Source organism: Gossypium raimondii, chromosome 10 (genome assembly GCF_025698545.1).
Source record: "Gossypium raimondii isolate GPD5lz chromosome 10, ASM2569854v1, whole genome shotgun sequence".
NCBI classification, from domain to species: domain Eukaryota; kingdom Viridiplantae; phylum Streptophyta; class Magnoliopsida; order Malvales; family Malvaceae; genus Gossypium; species Gossypium raimondii.
The window spans coordinates 20957458-20984940 of NC_068574.1; the positions used below are offsets into that span (position 1 = coordinate 20957458).

Genomic DNA, 27483 nt, shown 5'->3' on the forward strand with positions numbered 1-27483 from the left:
TGGTTGCTATGTGTTGATTCCACCGTGTATCTGTTATTATTCTGAAGTGTTCATCGGGAAATTGACTAAGTGTAATTGAGTGATGAATATATATGTGGAACTGAATTGAAGATTGACTTAAAATTGGAAATGAGAAATTGGATTGCTTTGAATATAGTGATAAATTGAATGAATTGTATATGAATTGAAATAAACTATTGGAATGAGATGTGAAAAATTCAATGGAATTGAGATAGTGAAAAAGTGAAATTATGAAAGAATACATTTTACAACAAAACAGTTTAGATAGCAACAGTTGTGTGACTTTGAAAACTCACCAAAAATGGTGAAAATTGAATTATAGAGTGAATAAGATATGAAATGAAATCTTAATAAGTCTATTTTTACATAAAAGAAACAGAGTAAGCAAAAGAGTTATATATTTTGAGATATTTGAATTTTAATGAGGCAGGGTCGGATTGATTTCGGAATCCCCTATTCTGACTTTGGAAAATAATTAAAAATTGTAAAAAAATAATTATGAGTTATAATTTATATGCTTAGAATCCTTAATGAGTCTATTTTCAAAGGAAACAAATGAAAATATCATCAAATTCTGTACAATGAGATAATTCATTTTTAGTGAAGAGAGGTTAGAGTAGTTGAGCTGTGAAACAGGGGTGACTTTAAAGAATAACTGTACTAATTGGCCAAGTCAAAAATTCTGAAAATTTTATGGTAAGAAGATATGTGAGTCAATTAACAGATCTTAATTTAGAGCTCTGTAGCTCCAGATAAATATGATTTAGTGACTCTGACTCAAATACACAGCTTTGAATTTAAATATAAGTGAATAGTAAAATTATGTATAATGCTATTTGAGTATGTTATATACATAAAGGATGTGGGACGGAGAGGAGCAGGAGGAGGACAATAAAGTATATGAATGAATTGTGTATAATTGGTTATATGCCTGATTATATTCGATAAACGTTGAAATAGGAGTGATGTTTATATTGGTGCATTACTGGTCATGGTAAGCTCATGAGAGAAAATAAAGTTTCATAGCATATGTGTGTGGTATATTTGACATGAAGTGATGTCATGAGTGACTCATGAATTAACTCATGTTGGTAAGTTGATGCATAATTATAGTATTCAAATATATACATATTTGTAATATTTTACTATGTGATTCGGAAAAAGGGTAATAAATAGCATAATGAAAATTTAGCCATGGTGCTAGTTTATGTTAAAGGAGTGTTTTATGGCATATCTTAAGTAATTGAATGTTATAAATTTTGAGGTTAATTTGATGGTCAAATAAATGACAAATGAATTGATTGCGCATTCATAATTTTGACATATGTTTGGTATATGAAACGTAATAATATATGCTTGAATAAACTTTAAATATTCGAATGACATGGATTTGATGGTGATAAGAATCGAATATTGAATTCATGAAGCACAGGTGATGTATTATTGTTGTGTGATAGCTTTGTTCGAGAAATTGATTAGGTAAATGGTAAGTGGAAGCATTTATGGATTTAGAAGAAAATTTGGAATGAACATGAAATTTAGCTCAATTAAATGATTTCATCAATTAAACATTGTGTATACCAGAATGTGTTAGTGAATTACATATTTGTAAATTAACATTCAAATTCATTAAGTGATATATGAAATTAACATGAAAAGATTTATAATTGTTATTAATATTGATTCAGACATAAAGTGGGTTCTTCAATATTAGATTGATTTAACGAATATATTGAGCATATGAATGGGTATGTATTGGGTCTCGTATACCCTAATTAGTGACTCGAAGATAATAATTTAAAAGTTTTTAATTTGGATGAAATTTTATAACTAGGTTTAATATGTCTATAAGTGTATTTATTCTGGTAATGCCTCGTACCCTATTCCAGTGTTGAATAAGGGTAAGAGGTGTTACAATGTGACATCACCAGATTCGAGCCTAATCTTTAGGCCGGATTTGGGGTGTTACACTCCAACACCCTCAAAATGGCTTGAGATAGTGCGTCGTCCCCAACCGAGCGGTTTTGAGATCCAGTCTCAGTAGCAAGCGAAATCGGTGTCTCACTCGTGTCTAAATTTGGCATATGCCCAAGGTGGAAGACTCAGCTCGAGCCCTCTTGTGGCCTCTACTATGCCTACAAATACCACGACCGCGAGTTCCACGAGTGCTCATTATAAATTCAAATTTTATCTACATTATAAAATTTTATGTATCGGTTCTAATATTTATTAGCAGATATTTTATGCATAAATTATCAGAAGTTCAGAAGTGTTTCAAAGGTTTTAGTCCCTAACTAGCTCAGTGCAGTTTTCAGAATGTGCTAACTACAGTGTTTTCAGAAAGTTCTATCTAACTTCAGAAATACTTACAGGATCGACGCCGGAGACTCGGTGTACCACATACTTACTTAGAATGATCTAAATTATTTAAAAACTAGTTCTTTTTAAAACATAATTTTGGAACCCAAAATTTTGTAGCCCGAGTTTTGCAACCTGGCTCTGATACCATTAAAGGTAACACCCTAAACATGGCCTAGACGATATGGCCGTATCCGGATATGTCACAAAAAGTGTTTTGAAAACTGAATCGTTTCGAAAAATATTCAAGTTTTATAACTCATATTCGTTTATAAATATAATCAAAAGCATTATTTAATTAATTTATTTGCCAAAACATAAATTACAGTGGAAGTCATAGAAAACGTTATATTTAAAAATCTCGTTCGTATTTTCGAAAAACCTTTGTTTTAGTAAAAACCATGTTTTTAGCTAACCGTCGCAAATAAAGTATTAATACGAAAATCCAAATCCCAAAATTTAACCAAACAGTCCGGAGAGTCCAATTATTACAAAGCTCCTAGAAATAATCCTTAAATTAAAATAAAAACCATAATCTTTAATATTTTATGAACTCGTGGTCACCGTGAGGCTCCGTTACACCGATCGGCCTAAGTCCGTGGATCACCTAAACAGAACAGACAAACAAATGTGAGTTTTGGTAAACTCAGTGTGTAACCCAAATAAAATAGACATGCAATACATACAGAAATTTCATATACAGTCAGATACAGATTCAGGCTTAAGACCATTTCAGATACAGGTAACAGAATCAAATAAGTAGTACAGTTATGCAAAATCTTACCCCCATCCTCTACACACCATCTCCGACCATCCCGTCACACTATGTAGGGTTAAAAACACCCACCCTCCCTACATACTATATAGTGTCGAAGTGGCACATTACAAATAATATGCAGTCAAGCTACCATAATATAGGCGATGTGTCGCCGTACAGATCACTTCCTCCATATATACAAAACCCACATCAGTCACAGATACAGAATAAAAGATACAATAATATTATGCATAACATGCTCATATTCAGATAGTATATATTTACTTAAACATAACAGATATACATACCAGTACCCTACATAAGGTAGACTATCAGAATATTAGATCACATAATTTAGGGTTCGGTTAGCCCTCTCCGACCCTACGGTAGGCCCACAATCGATAGGAATGAACCATGTGACCCTAGGAAAAATTTTAGAATTGTTGGCTCACATGCCCGTGTGGCCCATACTCCCAAATTGGCATTTTTCGTGTGGCCTACACGGCCAGACCCAAAACCCACACGCCCATGTAGCCCACACACCCAATATGGCCTAGTCCGTGTGACCCACATGGCTATACTCACACCATCACAAAGGTCGTGTCTTGCGCACGACCGTGTCTTGCACACAGCCAACCACACGGCCAGGCATACGCCCGTGTGGCGTCGACTGAAAACTTTTTTGACTTTCACTAAAACCTAATTTCCTGCATTTTGAGTACACATCTAGTACACTTTTGATGCGAAACCACTCTCGAGTCTTCTGAAACCTAAAAATAGAGTACCCAACATCGATTTAGTAGATTGATTAATGAATTCGGAATAAGAAAACATCACGAAATTGACTTGCCATCGACGGCAACCATTGCTAACGCGTACTAAACCATTGGAGCACTAACAAAATGTTTCCCTCCAATTCCTGTACAAAACGTTCTCAAAGAACTTTCATCCTAGATTACTCTATTAACGAAAATCTCCATGAATTGAATAATCCTACACAATTAACAGAACTGAAACTTACTGTCAAATGAAACCCTCAGTTACCAAAACGCACGATGAACACCGAAATATCAAAACACAAAGTTAAGGTAGCAGATAAAAGAACAAAATCGTTGAAAAGGAAGAAGAAAAGAAAGTGGCATAGAACAGAGAAAATTGATGTCAAATTTTTGGGAAGAAAGAGAAAATTTTGAGAAGAAAAATAAAAAATAAAAAATAAAAAATATTCGATAAATCCCAACGCCCCACTAACAACTCAATCTCAACTACCTCAGAATTCTAACTTTATCGAAACTCTATTACACATCTGAACAAAATAACATCCACACTCGCGCAAGGATTCAAGCAATAGACCCCCAACACACTAACTCCCTTACCACTTGAACCAGCAGGCTCATTCTGATATGAATTAACAGACAGTTTTGTATATGCCCACTCAACAAGGGTAAAACCTGGATCTAAAGTAACAAATTTGGCGAAAGGGAGACTTGAACCCAAGACATCATACACACACCTAGAAAAATTAACCACTGAAGCAGATACACAGTTGTGTCAGAATTTACAGAAATAGAAATAAATTAAGCAAAGCGTTACATAAAAGGAAAACGAAGTTACTTGATTTGATACATAGTGATTTATGCGACATACATAGTACTCCTACATTAGGTGGAAAAAAATATTTTGTTACTTTTATTGATGATTGTTCTAAATATTGCTATGTATATTTATAGCATTCAAAAGATGAAGCGCTTGATAAATTCAAAATTTATAAATTTCAAGTTGAACTTTAGTGTGAATCATTTATCAAGTGCTTAAGATTGGATAGATGTGGAGAATACTATAATCAAAGTTATTTTGAATCTACTGGAATTGGCCATCAAGTTTCAGCCCCTTACACGCCACAACAAAACGGTGTAGCTGAAAGGAAAAATAGTCTTGACTGAAATGGTAAATTCAATGTTACCATATTCAGGTCTTGGTCCAAGTTTTTGGAGAGAAGCTGTTCTAACAGTTTTCCATATATTGAATAGAGTTTCTAATAAGGAAATTAAAATAACCCTCTATGAACAATAGAAGAAAATGAAACCAAACCTTAATTATTTGAAGGTTTGGGGTTGTAGAGCTATTGTCAAAGTTCCAACACCTAAATGTAAAAAAAATAGGTGAAAGAGGAATTGAATTCATATTTATAAGATATGCACATAATAGCAAGGCATATAGGTTCATGGTAATTGAACCAAATGATTCAATTTCAATTAATACATTATTGAATCAAGATATGCTATTTTTATGAAAATAGATTTAATTCTATTTTAAGACAATTACAACCATAACAATTGATTCATTCTTCAAATGAGAATGAGATTCCACTGGAACATATTGATAATAATGATGAATCTTGTCTAGAATTTAAAAAAGTAAAAGGATTGAAAAGGTAAAAGATTTTAGACCAAATTTCATTATGTTTCTTGTAGAAGGAAAAGGTGAAAGTATATGCAATAAGATACATTATTGTTATAATATGGAATCTGATCCTATTACATTTGAAGAGGCAATAAAATCTCAAGACTCTGATTTTTGAAAGAAGCAATAAATGATGAAATGGATTCAATAATGAGAAATCAAACTTGGATCTTAGTTTATCTTCTACTGGGTTCCAAACCAATAGGTTGTAAATGGATCTTCAAAAAGAAAATGAGGTCATTGGAACCATTGATAAATTTAAAGCAAGGTTGGTAGCCAATGGTTTTACACAAAAATAAGGTATTGATTACTTTAATGCCTATGCCCTAATAGCAAGAATTGCTACAATTAGACTCTTAATATCACTTACCTCAATATATAATTTGGTTGTTCACCAAATGGATGTTAAAACTGTATTTTTAAATGGTGAATTGGAAGAGGAAGTGTACATGGAACAACTGGAACGACTTGTTGTTCCAGAACAGGAGCATAATATATGTAAACTTGTTAAATCCCTATATGAACTTAAACAAACACCAAAGCAATGGCACCAAAAGTTTGTTAAGGTTGTTTTAACTAATGGCTATAAAATAAATGAATCTGATATATGCATATATAACAAATTTGAAAATGAAAAAGGTGTCATAATTTGCTTATATGTAGATGACATGCTCCTTTTTTACACGGATTTGGAACAAAAAGAAATTATAGTCAAACAACTGTGCTATGAAGGATACGTGTATAGCAGATATTATTCTTGGGATTAAAATAACCCGAGAGGAAAGCACTATAGCTTTATCACAATCACATTACATTAAAAAGGTGCTTAAAAAGTTTGATCTTTTCAATTGTATACCAGCATATACACCTATGGATCTTCAAATAAAATTCGTATCTAATGCTGGTAGGAAAATTGATCAATTGAAATATGTAAGTCTAATTGGTTATCTTATGTACATAATGACTTGTACAAGACCAAATATTGCATATATTGTTGGCAAATTGAGTAGGTACACAAGTAATCCAAGTAGTTTGCATCGACAAGCTTTGAATAGATTACTTAGGTACTTAAAGAAAACTATTAACTATGGATTGTATTATAATGGATATCTTTTAGTTTTAAAAGGGTATTTAGATGCTAGTTGGATTACAAGTTTGGAAGATCATGCATCTACTAGTGGATAGATCTTCATTCTTGGTGGATGAGCTATTTCTTAGGGTTCCAAGAAACAAACATGTATTACTGATTTCACCATGGTAATAGAATTTATTGCATTAGCCACTATATCTAAAGAAGTACAATGGTTAAGAAATTTGCTTTATGATGTACTTATATGGCGTAAGCTAATTTCACCTATTTCTATTCGTTGTGATAGTGAGGCTACTCTAGCAAATACATATAGGCAAATATATAATGGAAAGTCTAGACACATTGGTTTAAGACATAGCTTTGTCCGACAATTAATCTCTGATGGAGTGATCATTATTAATTATGTGAGGTTAAGTAAAAATTTGGTAGATCTTTTGACAAAAAGTCTTGCTAGAGATGTAGTCAACAAGACCTCAAAAGGGATGAGACTTAAGCCCATTAATTAGAGTCACCCGTGATGGAAACTCAACTCAACACTTGGTATGTAGTCAAGTCTTCAGTTTAATGAGATAAAGTACATCATTAGTATGTGGCTGTTAGCATTATAAATAAATCTATCCTAATATTAAAGTGCTAGATACCAGTAATGATAAGGGAAGGATGACTTTTAATGGACTTATAACATAAATATGTTATAGTGTTATAATTACGAGAACACTCTTGATGGGATCTACCTATATGAGTGGAAGTGTGGCCGCGGACAAAGACTGTTCTTTTAAACTCATTTTCTTATACACTTCCCAAGATAGGACTTCCACTGCGTTACCGCTATCGTCAAGTATCCTCTTAACTTTAAAGCCTGCAACTGTAGTTGAAACCACTATTGGGTCGTTTTCTCCCTCATCGCGTATTAGCTCATCATCGTCGCTTTCGAACTCCACACTCTATTTTTCCTAGTGTCGCGGCTTCTTCGGGGAACTAAGTGATATCACACCCCTCATGTGTACTCGTCATTGGTGCCTATGCTTACATGAATGGTGCCTTGCACCCTTTGCTTACCATTGGGATCCGGTCCTTGTAAACTTTGTCCTTGCTGTGGATCTCCCCGATTTATGAACTCAACAAGTTCACCATTTCAGGCAACTTCTTCTATTGCACCCTTTAGCATGAAACAGTCTTCAGTTTTATGCTCCATGTCATCATAGAAGGTACACCAGTCTCTAGAATACGTCCTTCTATTGGTACTTGACATCGGGGGTGGTTTGGGAAGGATGCCTAGGCTCTTTACTTGGTTGAGGATGTAAGCTCGCGTGGCATTCAATGGGGTGTAACCCTCAAACCTACCCTGGGGAGGATAACACCTCTCGTGTTCTTGCTGGGGCCTTTACAGGTTTCTAAGTGTGTCGCCTTGGGCTACGGTCATGTGCGACTTGTCGATCCTGACCCGCAGGGTCTGGTTGATAGGAGATTGCCTAGTGCGATGTCCCTCTCTACTCCTGGGTTGTCTATCTTCCCTTTGGAAATTGGCCCGTAATGCTCTCTTAATTTCTTCTGCCTCTGCAAACTTATGGGTCCGCTCGTACAAGTCGGATAGGCTCTACGGTCTGTTGTCTGTGAACGAGTATTGTACGTGGTCATTCTGCACTCCCATAATGAAAGCATCTATCGCCCACTGATCTTCCAAGTTTTTTGTGTTGAGCGTAGCTGCATGGAACCTCTTTACGTAGTCTTGAAGAGACCAACCCTCCCGTTGCTTTACTAACATCAGTCCCATGGGTGTGTTCATGATCGCTCGATGGGCTCTGAACCTTCCTAAGAACATTTGCCCCAGTTGCAAGAAGTTGCAAACTGAGCCTTGAGAGAGGGAGAGATACCAGTCATTGGCACTTGTTTTCAACGTTGTAGAGAAGGCCTTGCATTTGGCTGCGTCTGATGCACCCAACACGTTCATATAGTCATTATACTACATCAGATAGGCTCGTGAGTCCCTTCTTCTTTCAAACATATCATTAGGTACCTTGAAATCACGGGACAAGCCTATTGCCACAATTTCAGAAGCTAGTGGGGTTAGAGTAGAATAACCAATCCATGTCTCATGACTCAAGGTGCAAGGCTCTCACGTCACGATAAAACTCGTCCATCTCATTTAGCCACTCCTTCATCTAGGTACTCGAGGCTTCATATTAGGTGTTGGCCTTTTTTTGGGACCCCTAGTTGTCACCATGTGCCTTTCTGCGTAGTTCCTCATTCTGCCATAGTAACTCTTGCTGAAAGGCTTGTTGTTCTACAAACCGTGCTTCTTGTGCAGCCATCTGTTCACTCATGAAGGAACTGTGGTGGGGGTGGTTCTTGGTTGAGGGAAGAGGGCATTCCCTGGCCTAAGGAAAGATTAAGGTCCAGCAAAGGGGATGACCATCAGTAGATCGCATTGTCAAGGTTTTCGGGTCTATCAGTGAATCAAGCGGCGAACAAATTTGTCTCATCTTGTCGGGGGTCAGAGCCCGACGTTTCTACTTGACCGAGAGAAAGGATAAAAGGAAAAGTCTCATTTGGGTGAGTCATTTGTTTTTATTTTTTTTTGGTGAAGAGAACTGAATCAAACTGGAGAAAATCTACTAGTCAGAAGTACTCTAAGTTCACCTCATCAATTGTTAAGTAACATTTTTCTTGTATCGTATTAAGGGAAACGTCGGGGGTATTTATACATGTTCTTACTGGTACTATTACAGCTTACAATTGGGTCCACTATTTTGTCTCGGTCTTGGGGCCAATGGTACTAACATTCCCTGTCCCCAGTGCTAACATTGCCTGGGTATCCCTTGGCTTATTGGACGCGTGTCTGCGGAGCACGCGATCCTTTCTGATCTTGGGACTGACTCCTCTAGCGAGCCTCGTATCTGCTAGTCATGAGCGGCGATTCCTTGCAGGGCTCGCGACCTCATTCCTGCGGGGCTTACGCGATCTCTCCTTGCAAGCTTCCCTTGCGAGCTATCTTTGGGAACATCTAACATTCCAGCAGGTCCCCAGCGAACTATACTTATAGGCAAACATTCTTCTTTCGGGTCGAGTCTATCCAGGTCAGAGATTCGAATCCTATTGGGTCATTTAAGCTGGCGGTTCCCAAATCCTAACAAGTATCAAGATCATCCGGCCCTACCATGTTCACCAAAACTCAACGTATTGTAGATGAAACTCATATATTAGTTTTTTTAAAAAACTCTAGGAAATAATTTATTGAGTTTTATCAAACGGCACTAATGTTATTGTAACAAAAAGAAAAACCATGAATTTAAAGTTCATATTTCTTCTAATTTAAGGGTTTGTAGAGTTTGAATAGAAGTAGGTATTATATTATTTAAGGAAAAACCTCTAGAGAGTGATTTATGTTTTCCATAAGTTTAGTTGGAAATGCCATTAATACAGTATGTAACATTGCCTACATGTTCGTGACCACAATAAGTACTAGCATTTGTTTTTGCGACAGATTTGATGACCTTTCTTTCCATCATGAAATCACTGCTACTAAATGTATTTTCTTTGCATTTAGACAGCCATAAGGTCCACACAACAGAAATCATTTACAAAGCTCTTTCAATTGCATTGCACTGGAGAGAGAGAGATGGCCTCAATGGACTCCCCCAACTCACCTCCAAACTGCTCATCTTTTGCAATAAGAGAAACAACTCATCACAAAAAGATGGCTTCATTAGACCCTTCAAACTCTCCCCCAAACCACTCTTTTGCACTAAGAGACGCCACAGCTCAATGCTTCTTGAGAAGCCTCTCCACCAAAGAAGCCTCCTTCAATGGTTTCCATTGCTCTCCACCTCGTTACAGCACTCCTTCTCTGCACACTTCTCCTTTATCCTCACCTCTCCGCACTTTCAACCCCAATCCTTCAAACCACACCATAAGCCTTGATGCTTCCTATAAATGCCTATCTTCGGTCCTTAAAAAAGATGGCCAGATTTTATCCATAGCTATCTCGAATGGGATCATTTACACTGGTTCCGATACAAACTTGATACGTATTTGGAAGTTGCCTGAGTTTTCGGAGTGTGGAGTGTTAAAGACTAAAGCATCCACGGTTGTTGCTCTTGCGGTATCCCATGAAAGGGTTTTTGCAGCCTATGGTGATACCAAGATTCGGGTGTGGCGAAGAACATGGGATGGTACACTGAAGCATATCAAGTTGGCAACAATTCCCCGGATCAGCGGCTATGTCCGGAGCTACATTTCCAGTAAAGATAAAATGGTAATGTTCTATAGCTAGCTGTTCATCTTGCTCTATGCATTTATGATATTTATTTGTTTTAGCAATTTTAAGCTAAGTTGCTTTTACTCTGACGTCGAACACGTGTGTGTAATACTTTGGGAATGGGAAATGAGCCTTCAGAGACCCTCCAAGCACATAAAAATCTTATAAAATTCGAATATATTCGTGTCAGATTTATACCCGTATCCAAGATGCATTCGAGTTCTACTAAAGTAGAATTGTTGTGGGGGTAACCGATCGGTGAGTTTTGGTTGAAAATGAGGAACATGGCTAATAATGAACATGAAGGGTTCTTTATGATAGGGAGAGTGAATGCTTAGCAAGCATATGAGGGAGCAGAGAAAGTAAATGGGGTCCCTTTTAGATTCAACTCTCAACTACTATCTGCCTAAGTTGATTTTAGAAATATCAAGCTTTCTGCATTAAATGTGATGCACTGAAATTTCCAATCTAAAGTTTCTTTTCTTGCTATAAACATGTAATGTGATGGGCATACTGCATAAAATTGAATAATGGACTGGAAAAGAGTGTACCTTCATTGATCTTATATGTGAACGTTGTTAGGAACTTTGATTGACCGAGAAAAGGAAGAATGATATGTAAGAAGGGCGAGGGGGGAGGGGATATCATGTCACAGTTTCACACCTTTGACACACAATTTATTGGCTATAGATATTGGTTATCTTCTTTATGACCTTAAATTGCACTAACTTTCTCAAAATTTGGTTAAGTTATTATAGCAAGTAATATTAGGTTAGGGCATTTCACTGATGAAAACGTAGTCACCAACTTCTAATATATACTGCAGAAACAGACATCGTTGTCAATTCTCTCTCTATATAAATGTTCACAGAGAGATATGGTTGGGAAGATTGAAATGAAAATCAGCTAGCTTTCGAGTTTCAATCTATGCTTACTTCGATTTTTTATTTTCTTTTTAATTATTCGTGTTTGACACTTATGTTCAAAGATGGATATGGTGAGTTCTTAAATAAGGAAATTAGAGTTGCATGAGTAATTAATGTATGAACGGTTCCAGAAATTGATATTTTGCTCCCTCCCTTTACTGTTTATAGCATTTGTGATTTTTACATTATTTAGGTATACTTTGCATATGATTTTATTACAAATTTGACAGACATTGATCAATTGGTTTGCAGACGAGGCATATGGGGCCAATAACATCACTGGCAATCAATATATCAGATAACATCCTATACTCAGCATCTGTTGATAAAACCGTGAAAGTTTGGAGAATATCAGACCTCAAATGCATTGAGAATATCCCTGCACATTCCGAACCCATCAACGCCATCGTGGTGGCCGACGATGGAATACTCTACACCGCCTCCGATGACGCCACCGTCAGAGTTTGGCGGCGCAATTTTTGCCGAGGTGAATGGCCACATTCACTCATGGTAACCTTACCAGCCAAATGCTCACCCGTCAAAACTCTAACACTAACCGCAGACGGGGGAGTCTTATACGGTGGCTGCACCGACGGGTATGTACATTACTGGCTGAAAGGCTGGGCATCGGGCCAACTGCAATACGGTGGTGCGCTCCAAGGTCACACCCATGCAGTCATGTGTTTAGCCAGTGTGTCTAACTATGTAATCAGTGGGTCAGCAGACTCATCTAGCAGGGTGTGGAGCAGGGAACATGATGGTCAACATGTATGTCTAGCCGTTTTGGTTGGGCACAGGGGACCCATCAGATGTGTGACAGCATTTTTGGGACATGCAGGGGAGGAGGTTGAAGATGGTTGCACCATCTGCACCGGGAGCCTTGATGGAGTCCTCAAGGTGTGGCGTGTAAGTCGTACAAAAAGGGGCAGTGGAGGATTTGTAAAAAATGATTATTTTGAGTTAGATTAGGGAGTTTAAATCATTTGGTTGGGTTCCCACTAACGTACAGTGTAATTGTTAATCATATATATGACTCCTGCAATTTTGTCTGTCTACTTTATACCCACAAAAATATTTTATACCAGTAATTATATTTATAACTCAAATTTGAATGAATGTGGAACGCCCATTAGCTTGGGTAAAAAAAGGTAAAGATTTGTTTGATTAAATTTTGGGTAAAAAATATGATTAAGGTAGAACATTTTGATAATTAAACCTATTAAATATAATCTTAATTAAAATTAAACCGAAAATAATTGAACCCATCTTAATTTATTCCATATTCCGTAGGTTTGGTTCATTGTTTTTAAACTTAAAAAAATAAATTTGTATAGCTTTTTTTTTCCGAAGTCTTAGCAAAAGCTAGCCTCCAAATTTTTAAAGTTCGAGTTTGAGTTTCATCATATACAATTATAACATGTGGTCTTCCTCTCACCTTATGGTTTTGCCCAATTCTTCATTTATTGTTTATGGTTCCAACTTGTCTTTTATATTATCTTTTTTTAAATATAATTATTTTTTTTAAATTATAAATAAAAAATAATTATTATCCAAATCAATCCAATACTAACTCGAAATTTTGTTAATATTAGAATGTAGAGGTGTTCATGGGCCAGACGGCCCGGCCCGGTCCGACAGCCCGCCCGAAATATGGGAAGGTTCGGGTAAAAATATAGGCCCGAAATATGGGTTTGGACAAAAAATGAGGCCCATTTAAAAAACGGGCCGGGCCTCGGGCACCACTTTTTTGACCCGGGCCCGGCCCGGCCTAGCCCGAATATAATAAATATGTATTTTTTAATTTTTTAATTTTAAAATATTTTTAAAATACTTGTTTTTTAAAATAAATTTTTTATGTTTATTAAAAAATAGGTCGGGCTGGGCTCGAGCTTAGAAATTTTTTCCTGGCCGGGCTTGGATAAAATTTCAGGCCCATATTTTGAGCCAGACCGGGCCTGGGCCTAGGATGCAGGCTGAAATTTTTTAGCCTCAACCCGAACCTGGCCCGGCCCATGAGCACCTCTGTTAGAATGAAATGGCCTAATAAGCTTAAAATCTTTTTAGACCCAATGTCTCAACCCAAGTTATTGGGCCTATGGAGTTAGTTTTTCCTTTTTCTATTGTCTCTTCCAATTTCGCCGTATCTCTCACTTTGGAGACTCACAACTGAGGGTAACTTCGCGGCATCATAGGTGAGTCACTCATGCATCTCTAGACCATTGGTTACTCTACTCTTTATTCATTTGTAGACCATTGGTTCAGCCATTGCCGCTTCGTTGCTACCGGTGTTATCCCTTTTTCCTTGATTTTTTTTGGCTATTATATCTGTTTGGGTTGAATAAATTGAATTAGTTGAGTTTTGGTTATCCTTTTTTCGAACTTTCAGCTCTTTGTAGTGAAATTTCAAATCCCTCTCAAAGGTTGTATTTTTTTTTATCCTCTTCCTCTTTTCTTCAAACTTGTATGGTTTCCAAGGATCTTTTATCTTTTATAAAATTTCAATATTTTCATGTTTTAGGATTCGACTGAGTTGTTGTCTTTGTTCACTTGTGAGTAAATATGTAGCTAGACCTTTTGATTAAATACAGAAACTTCATTTCTTAATTGCAATCTGAAACAGGAACAGAAGTGTGCCTTGAATTATTATGGATTCATTTCTTTTTTTCGTTTACTAAGGAGTATATTCTAAATTTTATGGAAATTTTTGGCAAAAAACAAAGGGTGTAATTCTTTTGTTTTTGGCTGTATTGCTATTTAGAAAGAAACAAAAATGGGTTAAACATATAATTACTTAATAATTTGTTTATGTTTCGAAAATGCAGATGGCATTGCGAGGAGTTTGGCAACTTAAAAAACTGATAGTAAGCTATTGTGATTGGGGAGGGAGTAGCAGGGGCATCAGGTATGATTCAACCTTTCTTGTTTTCCACTTGTTAAATTTTATATAAACCCCTCGAGTATTATCTTCTTAACTTTCTGGCTAATATTAATTTTTGTAAATTTGCTTGGCAACTCTTGAGTGAAGTACTTTTCTGAATTTCAATGTTTGTTGCATTTCTCTTTTCTGAACATTGCAATGTGTTTTTCTCGTCTTTGTTTGCCTAATAAAGCAGGTCCCTTTTTGTTAAATGTTTTCTTGATTTTTGGCCTAGAGTTTCTGCTAAGATTTGCATTTCAATTTTAGGTATCATCCTTGTTTACACTTTGAAGACTCGTATCTATAAATAAATTAAACTATCGAACCACTTCTGAGTATACTTAAGCTGGCTAATTTGCTAATAACGAATGAATTTGCTTCTACACCGTTATATCAAGCTAGTATTAAGCTTCGTGTCACTTTCATCTGCACATTATGTGATGGTTTGATAGTTGATGATATTATGAATGATCTGAATCGAGTTTTAGGTGATTAAATATATGATCACCAAAGTTGTGGGATTTCATAGATTAAGCAGGATATCATGGATGATGATGGATTTCATCTTGAGACAGGCTGCTTTCTTTAATATTTGTACAACTACATTTGAATGCTTAGCACTTCGGGTTACATTAGGGTACTCAAGTCATCTCTACATGTGTATGCACCGATAGTCACTGCTACCTGGTGAAAGAGTAGTGAAAATTTGAACTTTGCTGTTAATCGTCCATTGAAGTATTTTGGGACCAAAATAAAAAGAAAGAGAAGCACTTTTCCCACCCTTTTCTTTTGTCTTGTGACTGAGGCTATTCTGGGCCTTGCTGGAGAGGGAATTGGCTTTAGGAATTCTTGTAAATAATATGTTGCAGGGATGGTAAGATCTAATGGACTGCTTTTGCTAGTCGTTCTCACATGAATAAGGTTTTTTAATGACTTAATAATACAATACTGAGATGCCTTTCAAGTAAGGTAAATAACAAGGCCATAGGATGGTTTGTTAACATTTGGTTTCGACTCATGCCATGGTAGTCTCAAGTTCAACTGTTATAATTAATAATAACGAGAAGCATGTACAAATATGGTTCCTCTCCTTTAAATGGATGCTGAATTCTTCAAAATCACTCTCAATTTCATGGTAATTTTGACATTGGTATGCCAGGGCATTTATGGAGTCGGAGTTACCGACTTTTAAAGAGAAAAACCCTCAGCTCGAGGTGGTTACTGAGCTCATTCGTGGGCAGCATCCACATTTGAAGGGCTTTTACAGTAAGTTATTCTTGGATGAGTTTTAGACAATGCATACACGCATGCATTGGTTTTTAGCCATATCTATATGAACATGCATGTTTTTCTCTCAAAATCATTTCAGCCGTTTAAAACATATATCTTGCCAATTTCTCAGAGAACAAAAACGAGCGGGTGGTATGCGTGAAGAATATGACTCCTGAAGATATCCTTCTTTATGCAACCAGACTAAGAAACGCATTGGGAAGAAAGGTGGTGAAATTGAAGACAAGGCATGTAACCAAACACCCCAGTGTGCAAGGTACATGGACAACTGATGTGAAATTTTGAGATACAATAGTACAGGTTGTTCAAAATTTTGTCAGTATGTTTCTTTGTTGTTCTATTTAGCCATGAAGGCAACTTTGCCGAAACATTCTCCTCGTTGGAGGTAAATGAAACTGTTGTGTAATGGACAAAGCCTAATGATGTCGTAATAGATGATTGGACCCAAATATTTAATAATTTTTTTTACTTTTGATTTTTTTTCCTGCTCCACTAATTTACTCATAGAAGTGATTGTTTAATGCTTATGCATCCTTGTTTGACAAAAATTAATCTGAAGCTGGAAGTTTTTTTTTCTCAAAGAATCCATCGGAGCGATTATAGAACTATAGCCCATTAAAAGGTAGATGTTGGTTACGAATTTTAAAGTTGCTCTATACTCAAAGTGAGAATTGAGCCTTCAACTACTAGTTAAGATAGGAGAGACTGAAAGAAAAACCTTTTAACACTATGTTTGGCAGTAGGAAAAGAGGAAGAAAAGAGGTAGAGAATTACCAAAGAATTACCAAAGAGGCGGAGAAAGTGGATTTTTTTTCAAAATTTAGTCTATCCTTGTGGAAAAGAAGCTCTCTCTTCCTCACTCTCATTTACGAAGTAAAATCCCATTCCCTCCCCTCTTTACTCTTTTAAGTCCGGAATTTTCAGTTCTTTTATTTCAGATTTTCATTTGAGAATAGGAGAGCAACCAGTAGAGCAGGGCAGAGGCAGAGAACCCAACCCCCTGCCTTTAATTTAATTTTACTTTTTATTTTTTTCTCTTGTTTTATTATTTTAGATTTTTGGGCTAAATACTTTGGGCCGGTTTCAAGTTGTTTGGGCTGAAAAATGTTTTTTGGTTTCGGGCTAGGATATACCTGGACCAGAAAATAAAAATACCCAGTCAATTTTTTACCAGTTCACGGATGACCCGATTCCTCTCTCATTGCAGACCAGTTTTCAGTCCTACCAACTGATCCAGTTTCAAAAACCATGCCTTAGCCTTAGCATAAAGGAACTTATCACAAAAGACAAGGACGAATCCAAGTAAAACAATAGATTTCAGAAAGAACTGTAATGTGATAAATGATAGTTAAAATATAACATAAACCAAATGAGTAACTAAACTAAATTCATAGAAAAAAGAACATTAATAAAAAGCAAATCCGTAAAACCCTACAGAAGCTAGGACAGGACCAGCCAGCATTCATCCAACAAGTCTTTCGACAAAAAAAAAACTCTAGATATGATAGGTTTAAGCAGCAGCCTGAGCAGCAAGCCTCTTCCTCGCTTCCTCAATGATCGACAACTTGATACCCTTGCCCTTGGGAAGCGAAACCCATGGCTTTGTTCCTTTACCGATTGTGAAGACATTGCCTAGACGAGTTGCAAACTCGTGTCCAGCAGCATCTTGTACATGGATTGTCTCGAAGCTACCCTTATGCTTCTCCCTGTTCTTAATCACTCCAACACGTCCCCTGTTCCTTCCACCAGTGACCATGACAACATTCCCAACATCAAACTTGATGAAATCAACAATTTTGATGCTCTCTAAGTCAAGCTTGATGGTGTCGTTGGCTTTGATCAAAGGGTCTGGGTAACGGATTGTGCGTCCATCGTAGGTATTCAGGTATGGAATACCCTTCTGGCCAAATTGGACAGACCTAACTTTGCAGAGCTTAAACTGTGGAGTATGAATTCAACAAAACTATGTCAAATCATTAAAAGACAACAACAGGGTAAAAGTCGATAATGAATATCGAACAGTAACATGAAACATCACAAGCTAATGTCCCATTAATACAAACCTTAGTCTCATCACCAGTGATGGCATGAAGGCGGAAACGACCTTTAGTGTCATAAAGGAGACGGAAGTCCTCATTTGTCTTGGGAATTGACACAACATCTGGTAGTAAGAAACAAGGGACAGTTAAGAGCCATGAATTTCAGCCAAAAGATTCAGTGAGTGAAGTACATGGTACCAGTAATAACCCATGAATTTCAAAACCTAGGATAAAATAGTGAACCCTGGACCAGTGCAAAATACTTTTAGCTACTTAGTCAGACTCAAATGTGAGTGTTAGGTACAAGTATGCCTCTGACAAAAGTATGTTCAATATTTCCAAATTTTACATGTATTTGGGAGGTCTTATCCCCAAACCCATGCCCGGATATAAGCATCAATACAGGTATTTCAAGAAAAATGCAGAGGAAAAGCAACAATGGCTTTTACCAAGACATGCAGAGATCTGAGATACTAGAACCCACTTTATATGACTTTATAATATGAATAAAAATACAAGTACTTTAATTGATTCACAATGGCAAGTCCCACATACCCATAAAACCTGCAGGGTAGGTCTTATCAGTCCTAACCTTCCCATCTACCATAACATGCCTTTGCATAAGAATAGCAATCACTTCTCTGTATGTCAAAGCATACTTCAGTCTGTTTCGCAGAATGAGAATAAGTGGCAAACATTCCCTCGACTTGTGGGGTCCAGACGATGGCTTGGGCGCCTGCATTAACAAATACAATGAATACAAAATTAAAATGAAGCAGCATCGGACTGGTAAGGAAGCCAAAAGAAAGCTCGGGAAAACAACATACGAATGCACCACCAAGCTTGTCGAGCATCCAATGCCTGGGGGCATTGAGCCTCTTCAAGTGTTTCTTCAACCCTCTAGCCTGTAAGAAGAAAACTTTAAATAAAGCCAAAATTTATATTGTTTAAAGCACAAGAGTTTTCACATTAAAAACAATATATGGACCCAAATTTAAAACAAAGGAGAGTTAACACATTCAAAAAACTCAATTATAAACCAATTATCAAAGAAACCCAAACCATTTTAAAACTACCATAACACGAAATCAACAACAAACATTTGATCTAACATTCCAATTTCAGCAACTAAACTTCTTATTTCTCCATCACATGTAAAACAATATTTAGAAGTATAAAGCTGCTATTGCCATACAACAGTAATAAGATATTGACCAGACAAAAATCAAATATAATTTTGTAAATAACCCCAAAAATACCCAGAAGCCAAAATCAGCGTTATAAAAACAAAAGAAACACTTTTTTTCAATTTTTCATAGAAAGATGTACAAAGTATATAGTGATTCAACAAACTCATCAAACAAATCTTAAAAGAAAATTTAAAGCAAACAGCAGGAAATATGAGAACTGAATTAATAAGTAAAGAGTGGGAACAAATCCAAGTGAGCGATTTGAGGTTCAAAAAAAGAGGAAGAAGCTAACCATGTTGGAGGAAGCGGCTGTTTCCGCTGAAAGTTGTTCTTTCTTAAGAAAATGCGAGCAAGAGGGAGACAAAACCCTAGCTTTGTTTTAACTTATATATGGGCTTATTGAGGGTTTAAATCGACTTGATTTTAACGGGTCGGATCAAAGCCCAACTTTTCTAAAAGAAAATTTGCAAGTAAAAAAAATTTTATCTTCAATATTTATATTTAATAATTTCTTATTAAAGTTAATTGAGTCTTAAATCAGTTGACATCAATATTGTTACCAATGCAGGAGGATATGGGTTCGAGTGCGCTGAAGTGCATTATCCTCTTATTTAAGGGTCGGTGAGGGTTTATTGGTAGTTCTAAGCATTTTATTAAAAAACAAATACTAGAAAATGTGATGCTACACTCGTATGAAAGGAAGTAAATATATAAAAAATTTGATTAACATAATAAATTTATAATTAGTTTAAAAAATATTTTAATTATTATTAAATATAATTATAAATTACATTATGCATAATATATTTTAATTAATATATGTAAGTTTTTTTTAAAGTTACACCTACAATTATAATTATAAATTAGAATAAATATAAATTAAGAATAGCAATAAACATACCATTAAGATAAAGCGTAATTGGATGTAAAATTGTTGTTTAAAACCATTATGAATCATAATTATATATATAATAATAATTTTAGGTAAACCACACTATTAGTCATTAAACTATAGGTAAGTTTTCATTTTGGTCACTTAACTAAAAAAAAATTATAATTTGATCATTGAACTATTTGTAAGTTTTTAGTTAAGTCATTGATCTATTAAAAAGTTTTTATTTAAGTCACTAAGTTGTTAAGTTTTTTTTTTTTAAAGTTTCACCAGCGAGTTCTAAGCAATGCTTCGGCAATCGATACGATTGATCAGTACCCATTGACAAGTAGAAGAACATACCTTAGATCTAAATCGATCTGACAATCAATGTTGGAGATTGGAAAAAAGTTGTTTGAATTTTGATTTGTAGATTCATAACATCTAAAATTGTTTCATGAAAAAAATTGAATTGTAAAAGAAAAGGGAAAAGAGAGCTTTCAATTAGTGTAGGTAATGCGAAAAAGAAACTCATATAGCATCGATTTTAACAGCCAAGACTTAAATGAAAACTTTTGAATACTTCAGTGATCAAATTGTAACTTTTTTAGTTAAGTGACCAAAACAAAAACTTACTCATAGTTTAATAACTAATGGTGTAATTTACCATTTTTATGTAAGTACATATTAAATATTTGAACTTTAATTTAATCATAGAGTTAATTTTAAAATGAGTCCTTTTTATTTTTTTTATTTTAATCAATTTCTTTCCGAATTGAGCTTTTAACTAATTAATTTTTATATACAAACAATTTAATGAATTTATATCAAAGTTAATATATAATTTATTGTAATACCCCTAACCCGTCTCCGTTGCCAGATTATGGTTACAGAGTATTATCGTACAATCGGAAACATTTAAATATCATAACATTTAATAACTTAAATATAACATGAACCGATCAATCACATACATTTCGTCCCTAAATCGAGCCATCAAGGCCCTAAAATAGTTTAAAAACAATTCGAGACTAATTTGAAACAAAACGGAAAGTTAGGGAAAAAGTAGCAAAAATTTGAAACAGGGGTCACACGGTCGTGTGACATAGCCTCAGGCCGTGTAACTTTCAACCAAGGGACACACGATCGTGTCCCAGCCCATGTCTTCACCCGTGTAACTCAATGAGTAGGGTCTCATATCAGTTTGCCAGGCCGTGTGCTAGTGTAACCCTCTTAACCCGTCTCCGTCATCGAATTAGGGTTACAGAGTATTACTGAACAATTAGAAACATTTTACACTATATCATTCAATACTATAAACACATAATAAATCTTTCATACACATGCATGCCGCCCCTAAATCGAGCCCTCAAGGCTCTAAAAATAACCTAGGAACTATTTGGGACCAATTTGAAATAGTTTGGAAAGTTTAGTAAAAATATGTAAAATTTGCAAAACAGGGTCACACGGTCGTGTGGCCAAGCCGTGTGCCTCACACGATTGAGACACACGCCCGTGTCTCAGGCTATGTAACAATCGAACTAAAGACAGACGGTCGTGTCCCAACCTGTGTCCTCACCCATGTAACTCTCTAAGTAGGGTCACACGGCCGTGTAACTCACTGACTTGCACCCTAAAGAACTCATCAAATGACACACGACCGTGTCTCAGGCCGTGTGAACTCAAAATGAACTTTAAACAACAAGTTTACCATTTCAAGTACTTGGACTCTAGGTAATCCATTTACCAGCTAAAAGACCTATTCAAAGTGACATTAAACAAGCTAAAAACATGCTAAATCAACAATCCTAAGTGCCTAACCAATGTATCCTCATTGATGCCACAAGTATATACAATTTTTACAACAAAAAGAACTATCATTCAAAGTATGTTAAATCACACCATCTAACACTCAACCAATATGCCAAACATAGGCACCTCAATCACAACATTTCATTAACACATACCATATATTTGCACTAAAACATCTTCCTTAGTTCACATATCATATTAGGTTACCTACTTGTACTTAAAATCATACTTTAACATTTTACATATCAAAACAATAATAATGACATACAAGCCTATTACATGCCATATAATCCGAAATGAACGTTCCAAAAACTACCAAAAATGAGTGGATAGTGTGATTTCAGTGTCGATCCGACCGTCCAACCTTCAAAGTATCTACAAGAACAGAAAATAACACAAGTAAGCTCATTGAAGCTTAGTAAGTTCAACGTGCTAAAACTATAAATCTTACCGAAGTAAGTACAACAAATTATTTAATATTAATACAACCATATGTGCTCCCTGTCATCCACAATCTCAACCAGGTGAATTGCAAATAATTGTTATATACAAATAATTTAATAAATTTATATCAAAATTAATATATAACTTATTTAAATATAAATTTGAAATATTTAATTTTAATTGAAATCAAATATATTTAATTACATAGTACTTTAATATGTAATTAAATTTTATTATTTTAAATAGAGAAATAAATAAATTAAATAGAAAATACATAGAGAAATAATAGCAACGGTATAATTGTCTTGTCATTTAAAATTTGTTTAATAAGTAAATCTTAAAAGGAGGTTTACGAATTTTTTACAAACTTTAAGGGTAGGTGAGCATTCTTGAAATCATGTATGGGTACGCTTATTTTACACAAAATCTAAAGTGTCTTGTACCCTAAATTTCTTTTTAATTTTCACAATTAAGTAATTTATGCATTATTTGTAATTAGGGCATATGTAAATCTGCGTGACGAATACATATTAAAAGTAATAAAAATGTAATTTATAACTATGGCAAACCAAAGATATGGTTAAAAAACAAATTTTATGTAAAAGGTTTTATAAAATAATAATGACTCTTTGGTTAGAATGTTAATGTTTAAGATTTAAAATACTCGATATTTTAGGTTTAGATCTCGCTATGTATATGTTTTTTTAGATTTATTATGGGTTTAGTTTTCTTTTACAGATCTTATATAAATGTTAAAAGATAAAACACTATATAATAATATTTAATATTGTTTAAATTTTGAATTAGTAGTACATTCTCTGGTCGAATTGATGTTGAGTTGACTTACAACACTCATAACACCAATTCAACAAGCACTTAAATAATAATTAAGATTAGTAATAATGTTAAATATGCAATACATGCAAAAGTATAATAAATATATTTTTAACAAAATATAATAATTTTATTATGATTCAATAACATATATAAAAAAATAAAAACATATTTCCCTAAATTACTCTATACTTCTTCTTTGAACTTGATAAAAAAAACTAAGCGATATATTTATATTTGGCATTCATTGTAAGCTTCTTTCCTTAAACTCTCAAACACAAACTTTTTTTTTAATTTGTTAGGTAGCTAAGAGCTCACTACAAACCACCTTCTTCCTTTTTTTTTTATCTCTCTTCCATATTTCCTTGTTAAGCTCTTGGCTCCTTCTTGAATTTTATCTCAGAATAATAAAGTCTTTCATGAAGGTTTTGATGGTGTGGTTATTCCACAGGAGTTGTCAATAGTGGTCGTGCTAGGTTTTCTTTTAGGAAAATGGTGTCTTCCCTTTTCTTTTGCTTTTCTCTTTTGTTCAGCTTATTGTAAGCCCCCATCCTTTTTTGTATTATGCTTATGTAACACCCCTTACTCGAGTGAACTCAAGCAACAAATGTTAATTTAACACTAAACATACATTTACGATTTCAAACACTTTTAATAGTGAATCAAAGACTTTTTTACACTTTTAGGAATATAATTAGGTTGTTAATAAAGGTTAATTGCCTATAAAATTTATTTCGAACCTTATTTAATTTGAATAAAAATTCTCAACTACAGGTTTGTATGTTTCGAGATTAAGGCCTATAAGTCTCGAGACATTACCATGGCACTGTAGAAGTTTAGCTTTAATGTTGTCCTGTCTCGAGACAAATGAGTGCATGTCTCAAGACAAAAGGGCTTATGTCTCGAGACATGGCTCAATTACTATAGGATTTTAGCTTCGAAGTTTGTATAACTCAAGACACACTTCACATGTCTCGAGACCTGGGACAGGAGACCTAAAAATTATGTTTTCAAACGCATCCAAATCATACCAAAATCATTCATAATCATTCCAAACACAAACCATAACTCATATACCAAATAATACCATATATTTACTCACCAAAACACATCAAACACAAGTGTGGAAATTAATTAGTTCCCTATTTACTTACATAAACATTCACTTAGGTATATGTCATATAATTAAAAAAAATAGTGGAGATAACATACTCTTCTCCTAGCTTTTGGGATGTGAAGAGACTAATCTTCGACAAATCCTCACTTCACGTATTTACCTATGCGTTAAAAATAACGTTGTAACACCCTGTTACCCGACCCGATCATCAAGTTTGAGCTACAAAGTGTCACATCTGTTGTCGGAGTAACTACTATAAAACTAATTTTGTTTTATTCCATTTAATAATTAATTGTAAGAATACATGCATACGATACAATAAACATTCATTTTTGGGTTTTATATGAGCTTACGAAAGCTCTATTGCTAACCCAAGGTCGAGTTGGGACCAAATTGTAAAGAATTAAAGATACCGAGTTAACATCGCAATGTCAGGGGATTCCTCATTACGGCACAACATACTGACTCGTCGCAGTGATCAATAATCGACGTTGCGTCGTGCCATGACAACTTGGTGTCGTGGCGACGACAAACGCTCAATGTCTCGACATGACATATTGTTTCTAAATGGTATCATTTTTACACCAACAAGCTCCACCTAGAAAGAAGTTCACTTCAATTACATACCATTTCAACTCAATTACACCATTCTCAAATCTACATTTCTAACACATCTTATCATTCATGCATTAGGATTCATAAAAGACATGCCAAAATGTTACATTTATGCCAATTCTTAACATCTACCAAATTTACATATTCATTCATATAGATAGATTATTACTAGGGTAATATTTTAAGCAATTTCATTAAGTACCAATCACTAGTATAGGAATTCAAATCGATTGACATTCTCAAGTTACCATTTCAAATAATGAATATTCACAAGTTCACATTTTATACCAAAACTAACTCCACCTAGGTACATGTTGTATAACAAACAAAAAGAGACTTTACAAACAATGATGAGTCGGAGATCTCTAGCTGGATGTTAGATTCACTGCTCGGGATCTCGGGATGTACCTATACCTACGCACGAGAAACAAACCGTACGTTGAGTGATAAAGCTCAATGATATTTCCTTGATTCAAATCAATATAACATAAGTTATAATCAATTGCATACAAATTACATGATTTCTAATGTCAACCAATACAAGTACATCATATACCAAATCTCATCCAATACATCAATATATACATATACCACAATTATACCAAATGCTCTATATGAATCACCTATACATTATGTTAGCTCTAGTTTTTCAAGTATTTTGATATAGCAAAAAGAATATTAAAAATCTCTACTTAAATTTGCAAAAATTATTTATAAGTCCTGAAAATTATTTTTAAAGTGTTAGACAAAATAAACTTTTAAAAATGAAAAAATGTAAGAAGGAATCAATGAGATATCCAATCACTTCACCCACATCATCAACGGTCTCAAAGCCCTTGAGAAGATCTATCCCAACAAGGAGATGGTGAAGAAGATGTTGAATAGTCCCCCAACGTTTTGGGAAGCTAAAGTGACGGTAATAGAAGAATTAAAGGATTTCAACTCACTCCCCCTTGATGACCTCATCGGTTCCTTGTTGACATATGAAATGAAGATCAATAGATAAATGATCACTCATCTGATCAAGTGACAAAGTGATAAGTGGTAGCTTTAGCTACACTTATCTGATCAAGTGAAAAAGTAATAAGTGTTATACTTATCTGATCAAGTGAAAAAGTGATAAGTGTTATACTTATCTGATCAAGTGACAAAGTGATAAGTGGTAGCTTAGCTACACTTATCTGATCAGGGACAAATGATAAATGATCATACGTAAGACCATAGTTATACTATGGCAAAGTGAAAGTGAAGTACTCAATTTTCCGTAACCATTCCTTAATTTTGATCACGGATGGTAAGTGACAAATGGGCCCAAAGGAATTATGGTAAAAGAATAAGTAGTAGTGAGTTTATACCAAGGAACTCACCAAAGATTGTGGTTGACAGGTAAATTTAGTAATGGTGTATATTGTATAAGTGTACAAATGTTTGGTAAGATTTATGTTTTATGCCTATGAACTTACTAAGCTTTTCTATAAGCTTACATGTGTGTGTTTATTGTTTTTGTAGATTAACGTATTTATACATTCGGAGGATCGGATCTGCATCGAGAATCACACTATCCAGATATACTCCGGTAGATTTTGTTAAATAACTTTTTGGATTTATATGGCATGTATAGGGAATTGAAGTAAAAAGTAATAGAATGAATAACTAAGTATGCAAAATAACTTTGAATGTGATGGTTGTGTTAGACATTGAAAAATACATGTTTTTAGTTTGAAATGGTTGATTGGTTGAACTTCATTAGCATTCAAGTGAAGTAGTTGAAATACTGAAATTGGTTGTGATTTGAAATTGCAGGGAAGGTTAGGTAATTATAAAGGGGTTATATTGATTTTTTTTAAAAACTTTCAATGGAATAGTTTTTGGACAGCAGCATTGATGTAACTTTGAAAAATCACTAAAAATAGTGGAAATATAATTATAAGTTTAGTGAGATATGAAATTAAAGCTGAATGAGTCTACTTTCACATGAAAGAAGTAGAGTAAGCAAAAGAATTATATACTTTTAGATATTTGAATTTTAGTGAAACAGGGCAAGAATGTTTTTGAAGTCCCCTGTTCTGAATTTAGAAATTCATTAAAAATTTTACAGAAGTAATTATGAGTTATAATTTATATGTATAGATTCATTAATGAGTCTATTTTCAGTAGAAATAAGTGGAAGCATCATATGAAGTCTGTACAAAGAGATAAATGAATTTTAGTGACAAGAGGTCAGGATAGTCAATCCGTGAAACAGGGGAGACTTTAACTAATAAACTGTACTAATTTGCTAAACCAAAAATTCTAAAAATTTTATGGTAAAAATATATATTAATCTAGTTTCAAGTAAAATTTACGGATCTAAATTTTGAGTTTTGTAGCTTGAGTTATAATTGATTTAGTGACTGCTACGCAGGTAGACAGCTTTATTGTGAATGGTAAAATTAATTTTGAAAGTAAATTTTTATGCTCTAAACTTTTAAGTTAACTCAA

The 27483-nt window shown here is 34.7% G+C and overlaps 3 protein-coding genes across 4 annotated transcripts; 2 read left to right on the plus strand and 1 right to left on the minus strand.

Annotated features, from left to right (window-relative positions):
• Positions 1-10089: 10089 nt before the first annotated feature.
• On the plus strand, positions 10090-12971 carry LOC105775024 (protein JINGUBANG). Its single transcript, XM_012597568.2, has 2 exons — positions 10090-10944; positions 12126-12971. The coding sequence occupies exons 1-2, from the start codon at positions 10309-10311 to the stop codon at positions 12840-12842; spliced, it is 1353 nt and encodes a 450-aa protein (XP_012453022.1). The 5' UTR covers positions 10090-10308; the 3' UTR covers positions 12843-12971.
• Positions 12972-13946: 975 nt separating this feature from the next.
• On the plus strand, positions 13947-16539 carry LOC105777066 (54S ribosomal protein L51, mitochondrial). Of its 2 annotated transcripts, none has more exons than XM_012600121.2 (4): positions 13947-14065; positions 14696-14775; positions 15950-16056; positions 16193-16539. In XM_012600121.2, the coding sequence occupies exons 2-4, from the start codon at positions 14696-14698 to the stop codon at positions 16363-16365; spliced, it is 360 nt and encodes a 119-aa protein (XP_012455575.1). In that variant the 5' UTR covers positions 13947-14065; the 3' UTR covers positions 16366-16539. The 2 variants fall into 2 exon arrangements, with proteins under 2 accessions (XP_012455575.1, XP_012455576.1); XM_012600122.2 differs by lacking the exon at positions 13947-14065 and adding an exon at positions 14135-14293.
• Positions 16540-17375: 836 nt separating this feature from the next.
• LOC105777065 (40S ribosomal protein S4) lies at positions 17376-19697 on the minus strand. Its single transcript, XM_012600120.2, has 5 exons — positions 19602-19697; positions 18947-19024; positions 18675-18855; positions 18144-18241; positions 17376-18019 (listed from the first exon to the last, which is right to left on the minus strand). Exons 1-5 carry the CDS (start codon positions 19602-19604, stop codon positions 17591-17593), a joined length of 789 nt encoding a protein of 262 aa, XP_012455574.2. The 5' UTR covers positions 19605-19697; the 3' UTR covers positions 17376-17590.
• Positions 19698-27483: the final 7786 nt, after the last annotated feature.

Coding starts and splice junctions, on each gene's coding strand:
- LOC105775024 (XM_012597568.2), top strand. CDS start 10,309: ATGGCCTCAATGGACTCCCCCAACTCACCTCCAAACTGCTCATCTTTT. Junction 10,945..12,125: donor TTTCCAGTAAAGATAAAATG/GTAATGTTCTAT, acceptor ATTGGTTTGCAG/ACGAGGCATATGGGGCCAAT.
- LOC105777066 (XM_012600121.2), top strand. CDS start 14,696: ATGGCATTGCGAGGAGTTTGGCAACTTAAAAAACTGATAGTAAGCTAT. Junction 14,776..15,949: donor GGGAGTAGCAGGGGCATCAG/GTATGATTCAAC, acceptor TTGGTATGCCAG/GGCATTTATGGAGTCGGAGT. Junction 16,057..16,192: donor ACATTTGAAGGGCTTTTACA/GTAAGTTATTCT, acceptor CCAATTTCTCAG/AGAACAAAAACGAGCGGGTG.
- LOC105777065 (XM_012600120.2), bottom strand. Junction 18,242..18,674: donor CTACCCTGCAGGTTTTATGG/GTATGTGGGACT, acceptor TCTTACTACCAG/ATGTTGTGTCAATTCCCAAG. Junction 18,020..18,143: donor TCACTGGTGATGAGACTAAG/GTTTGTATTAAT, acceptor CATACTCCACAG/TTTAAGCTCTGCAAAGTTAG.